The 6,373-nt window shown below is 38.3% G+C and overlaps 1 protein-coding gene across 1 annotated transcript; it reads left to right on the top strand.

Moving 5' to 3' along the window:
- Positions 1–2,379: 2,379 nt before the first annotated feature.
- Positions 2,380–4,263, top strand: LOC149949733 (zinc finger BED domain-containing protein 4-like). Its single transcript, XM_090169475.1, has one exon. It carries the CDS (start codon positions 2,380–2,382, stop codon positions 4,261–4,263), a length of 1,884 nt encoding a protein of 627 aa, XP_090025601.1.
- The last annotated feature ends 2,110 nt before the right edge of the window (positions 4,264–6,373 follow it).

Here is a 6,373-nt window from a genome sequence, read left to right as displayed (position 1 = left end):
AAAATGCTATTCATAACAAGTTGGCAAGCCAAAATATACCTCTCCTCGGAAGAATTGTCCATATAGTCCAGTCAACGAATGCTCAAAAAAAGGTATAGAGGGAAATGTTGGGAACACAATTTTTGACTTCGTAACTTTGTTTGGACTACTTAGGAGGTGAACATATCAAAAGTCCCCGCCCGTAGCCTTTGAGCCGGTGGAGGGAGGGGGGTTTGAAGGTCCAATTTTTTTGGTTTTTCACTTATATCTCGGATATATACCCAATGAAAGCTGATTAAATATCCTACAAGTTTGACCCAGTCAAGTTCTTCGATATCTTGTATAGGTTTCGAGATATCCGCTCTTGAAAGTCTGTAATTTTGAAAAAAAAAAAAATTTGTCTCACATTTTTTCCTCTTTTTGTCCGGGTAACTTCAACGAACCAATGAATTTCTCACCATTCCCAGTCAACGTGTTGCCCGAATTATGCACCGTTATGTACACATAGTGAGTACTAGACGTCTAAATAGCACTGATACTCATTTTAGAATATTTACTTGTGGACCCGCTGACCAGGTTCCTCACACTTAATTGAAGATGATCTAGAACATTTTAATGGGAAAATATGTTGCTATGGCCATGTTTGTGCATATATGAGTATATTATAAGTATTGGGATAGTTTTATAAATCACAACCAGAAAAGTGAATTAATATAAAACATTAAACAGTAGGTACCCTTGAGTCAATTTCTTGATCTCTTGGGGTGGGAAGGATTTTCATCCTCGTCTTCGTTTTCATCATATTTGTCTCCAATATCTTCTCCATCGGAAAAATGGGACCTTCAAACCCCCCTCCCCCCACCGGCTCAAGGGCTACGGGCGGGGACTTTTGATATGTTCACCTCCAAACTAGCCCAAACAAAGTTACGAAGTCAAAAATTGTGTTCCCAACATTTCCCTCTATACCTTTTCGTTGCCTAGACTACTAGTGGTATTGATTTCGCGAGACGACCCTTAAAGATATCTCCGCAATTCAAAGTTATTTATTAAAAACGTACTCCCGGTTCAATCCCGCCCGGTATAAAATTTTAATTTTAATTAAAATAATTGAGACGAAACAACCGAGTTTAATTTATTCAGAATAATATAAATTAAGTAGTTACAACAGCGAGTTAGACGTACTAAAACAATGCACAATTGAATTTAACCTTATTAACAGAACAAGTTTATCAGTTAAATATAATACGAAGCAAATTTTAATGAAAGAAATATCTACAGAGGTTATTTGTATTTTTCTCGCTTACGAAATACTTGCTGCATCTTTAACGCTCATTTTATTTCAACACTCGCCCTTGATGAAGATACCGTAGAATAGCTATATTCGACATCTGGTAGTGGACGACTCGTAGACTTCCTGTTGACGTTGTGACACATACCGCATGAAAAAGACCAATACCGTCCAATTTTCAATATCATAAAATGACTCACATACCCAGGAAATCAATGACTGCATTAGGAATCGTAGATGTCCAAATATCCACACCAATAAAAAATGTATTAACCAGAAGCGGAAAACTTACCATTCACAAAGCACAGAAAGCCACTTGACTAAACGACAGCTCGTATATCAATAAATGACCGCAGAGGGAATAGTTAGGTCTCTTTATAAATAAAAACAAACGAACCCAATTGATGCACTGCATTAAACAACATAGTCAGTCAGAAAAACGTTTAAAAAAATACGAAGTAATTATGACCCAGTTAAAAACCAGACCAACATTAGTGTAAGAGCACGATGTATTCAACTCGATATTTTCTTCATAAATGAACTAATACGCTAAACACACAATAGATAAAAATATACTACTGAAAAAACTAAATAAATTACAAAAAAATTACGGGTTCTACTAGGGCCCTGCGAATCGGTCCTATTCGAAAATTACGAATATCGAATCGAATATTGAATCGAATGTAAAAAGTACCCGAATCGAATATTTATGAATTCGGAATAATCGAATACGAATCGAATCCTCGAGCTACGAAATGTTTTCTTCGAATTGAATTTCGAACCGGCAGTGAATTTCGAAGCGCGAATCGAATCATCCAATAATTCGGTAACGAATCGAATCGAATCTTATCAAACGTGCTTACGTCATTTATTGATTTAAAAAAAATATACTAGAGTAATGTTTACTGTTTCAGAGTCTTCTTTTTAACTGCCAAGTTTATCATTTGAGTCTTTACAACCCCCACAAAATACAAATTTATTTTGTAGGTCGCAACCTACCGGTTTATGAAAAAACCTCAATTAAAAATGATTTTTTTAATGCTGGCAAGTCGCCATTGAAATTGTGAATCGCGTAACACAATTGTAAGGCTATAGCTATATCACTCGTAATTATGTCGACAGTGAAGATATATTTTATTCAAAGTGGTAATGAGCATCGTTGTAAGTCTTGTCAACAGACGTTATCGTCCCAATCTAGTGGGACAACATCTCATTTATGGAGCCATTTGTTAAGAAAACACCCAGAGCAATACAAGGAAGCGAAAAAAGAATCGGCTAAAAAAGACGTTTCGCCATTGGCAAAATATCCAGAAAAACGTCCACTGTGTCTACCTTCAACTTCAAGTGAAATGCAGAGAAAGAAAACCAAGACATTGCCACTTGAACACAAAGAAAAATATGATAAAGCCGTTCTGAACTACGTCGTCGCTGACGGTAGACCTTTTGAAGCTGTCGCTGGTTCCGGTTTTAAACAAATGTGTGCCGAACTAACTAACAACCATTACAGTCCCCCACATCCTACAACCCTGTCTCGAAGACTAGAGGACATGAGAATGGACCTGGAAAAGAAACTGCAGTTAACGCTGAAAAGTCATGTTGATATTTCACGCATATCTATAACTTTCGATCACTGGAAAAGCAAAAACGGCAGTAACTATTTGGTAATTACTGGTCATTACATATGCGAGCAGGATTGGTCATTGTACTCCAAATGCCTATCAGTGTCAAACTTAGAAATTCGCGACGCAGACCATACTTCGGCGGCTACGGAAAATATTATAAGGAAACAACTTGACCTCTACAATATACCCTTGTCTCAAGTTTTTTACGCTACAACAGACACGACTAACTCCATGCCTTGTACTGCTAGACTTTTGGGAGTAAAATGGCTAGGTTGTGTCGCTCACAAACTACAACTTTCGATTAACGGGGCGTTGGCTGTTCAAATAATGATAAAACATTTGATTAAGCATGCTCATCGAATTGGTGCTTTCTTTCACTCATCTACAGTAGGCGCAAGATCACTAATCAAGCATCAAGTTGACATCGAATTGGCGGAATCTTCGCCCCCACTAGACGTGGTAACTAGATTCAATAGTACGTACAATCTACTACTTTGGTTGAAGGAAAATGAAGTTGCTGTATCTCTAGCGCTTGTGGAATGTACGGAAAAGAAAAACTGCGCAAAGAGTCCACCATCGGCTTTAACTCAACAATTGAAAGACACTTTGGAATCGTCTTTGCCAATTCTAAAGATAATGGCGGAAGCGACGACAATTTTCAGCGCCGACACATCGGTCACGGTCAGTTTAATTATTCCGCTAATAACCACTCTGAAAGATGAAGTAAAAAAAGCATCGGCCAAAGGAGTTAAAACCTTCAGGGACGAAATGTTGAAGCAGTTAAACGACCGTTTCGATCTAACTAACGAGCACTTGCTTGCCGCGACATTTGTAGACCCACGATTTAAAAACTCTTTATTTTCCGACCTGCAAACTGTGGATGTAAAACGTCACTTGAACGACCTTGTTGGGAACAACGAAGACAATGGTAATATATTACAATCACCTGAAATTTCAGGTCAAGATATCGAGTTGCCGAACAGCGACACTGGTGAAAATATCACTGCGGATCGATCATTACTAGACGCCTTATTCCATAAAGTTCATGGAAGTCAACAAAACATATCGACGAAGCAAAATGATTCTTCAAAACAATTACATAATGAGATTGAAGACTACGTCAAGGAACCTGTGTTTGATCGCGGTGGCGACCCACTTTACTACTGGAAACACAAATGTCACATTTATCCTCTACTATCCAAAGCCGCTCGCCAATTATTGGCTATTCAAGCTACCAATTGTGCAGCAGAAAGGGTAAACTCTGTGGGCTCTCAAGTAATCACCGATCTTCGATATTCTCTTTCCAACTACAATGCTGAAACACTCATTTGGGCGCGAAAAAATCAAGAGTTGTTGTTACATAACAAAATATAACTTTATATTACAAATACTTTCAATTTTTTCTATTGTAATGAGATATTAACAATAAATAAAACAATTTGATTCGATTACTTAAAATTATTAAAACCGATTATTTCTTTATGAGAGGGAATATTACCTCCAAAGCAACCTTAAACGATGACCCCTACAATTCTTGACAAAAACCACTAAACACGCGCGCTCGTAGCGCCGTGTATATCTAAAATCAAAAGTCGCCAACGGCAAAAAATGGAAAACCTTAGGAGACGACAAAAAACCAACGAGTAATATTTACTTTAACCCGGAAAAAAGCCGCCATTTGCTTTAAAAAAACACACCTCTCGTTTGAAGTCGTAATAGCTGCGTAGTAAAATCAAATATTTAATCGGGTTCGATTCGATTCGACTCTTAATTATTCGGGTTTTCGAAGCGAATATTCGCTTCGTACTAAATTCCCGAATCGAACTAGATTCGCTATTCAATTCGACTACTCCGAATCAAATTGATTCGATTCTATATTCGGAAATGATAAAACAAATGTCGAATCTTCGTAATAGCTTTAATCTTCGAATCGAATCGAATTATTCGCGAAAATATTTGAAGTGGAATAGTAAATCGAAGATTCGCGGGGCCCTAGGTTCTACCCTCTAACCATCTTATCTGCTGACTGCGCTGAAACCAGATTTGACCTTTAAATTTTCATACGTAAAACATTAAGACTTTAAAAACTATTCATATACTCTTCCGCTTAAGCTGAGCTTATAATTTTCTAAGAACCGTAACATGTATCGTTGGTTTGTGCCATGCAGGAGGGCTCGGGTTCGAATCCCGCCCGATGCGGTCGCAAATTGATAATAATCGAATACCGTACACAATTGGTGGAAACCCTGCCATTTGGACGTTGAGACGGTTATCGTAACCCTCAGCACTCGGTCCTCCCAAAAGTCAATAAGAAGAAGTTGGAGAGAAAACACCCATTCATATTAAACGCATATACAACAAACTCATAACCCACAACCGCCATAACACAAACTCAACATTCCCACACTACACATAAAAATTACAAAAAACAAACTTTCCAATAAAACTGAGTTGAAACCGTCGCGACGTTGAGCGTTAACGAAAAAAAAACAACCGCACCCAACCCAACCGCAAAATCATCCGTTAACGCTCACCGTCTCACGGTGGTTTTGCCTCCCGTTAAACTGCAAACACGGTTTTTGACTTTGCCCCGGTAACGCGTTCGCAGCACACAGACAGACAGACACGGTGATTGTAAAACCCCTCGGAGAGGTAAAAATACATTTAATTTAAATTTAAGGTGAGCCCTTATGTTTCTGAATGCTAATTAAAATTTTTAAATGCATCTATATACTAGAGGGTTTTAATATATAGTCAGGATTTCATTAAAAATAATTTCAATTTGAGAGTGGTAAATTGGAAACACCTATGGAACCAATAGACTTAAGGTTAATAACTGCGTCATTTTGTTTTTGATTCGTTTGTTTCTGAGTTAAACCTACAGGTAATTTTTGAGATGGTTAAATCTAAATTGCACGTATAATTTTTTTATTTAACTTTTACTATTCGATGAAGTAGGCTGGGCCAATGAACGATTTGTTTCGCGAAAAGGGTGTGCAGAGACAATCGGCGCGTAACATAGCGAGTGACGTTTGCTTTCGAGGTGTCGTAAAGACGTGAACGGCGCGGAATATTTAAAACAACAATGGTGAAGTTTGTCGCTTTGCTCTTGATACGAAGAGCCGAGGAAATTAATCGAGCGCATTCTGGGGTCCCAGCTGGGATCTCAATTGAACCGAACTGACTAAAATAATAGTCTTCCCTTAAATTTCAACTCCCCTTAAATTTTTAATGGTTTAAGAAGTGTTAATGGCAATAGGTCTTTTAACGGTAGTTTAAATTCTTCTGACAATTCATTCTGTTCCCAGTTTGCCATAGAGGCGGGGTTGCCGGTAATATTCGCTCGGATTGCCCAACTCTCAACAATGGGCTCCGTACCAATCTGCCAAAGCAAAGTCCGAACCAGGGAATCTTATCGACGGGGCCGCATCCGCTCACCACCTCTAAACTCTCCTTCTAAGCGAGCGCAGTCCCCCTTTTCAGG

This window comes from Leiobunum rupestre, chromosome 3, assembly GCF_980474605.1.
Source record: "Leiobunum rupestre chromosome 3, qqLeiRupe1.1.hap1, whole genome shotgun sequence".
Lineage (NCBI taxonomy): Eukaryota > Metazoa > Arthropoda > Arachnida > Opiliones > Sclerosomatidae > Leiobunum > Leiobunum rupestre.
Note: the sequence above shows the minus strand (reverse complement) of the source record. Positions and strands in the feature narration are given on the sequence as shown.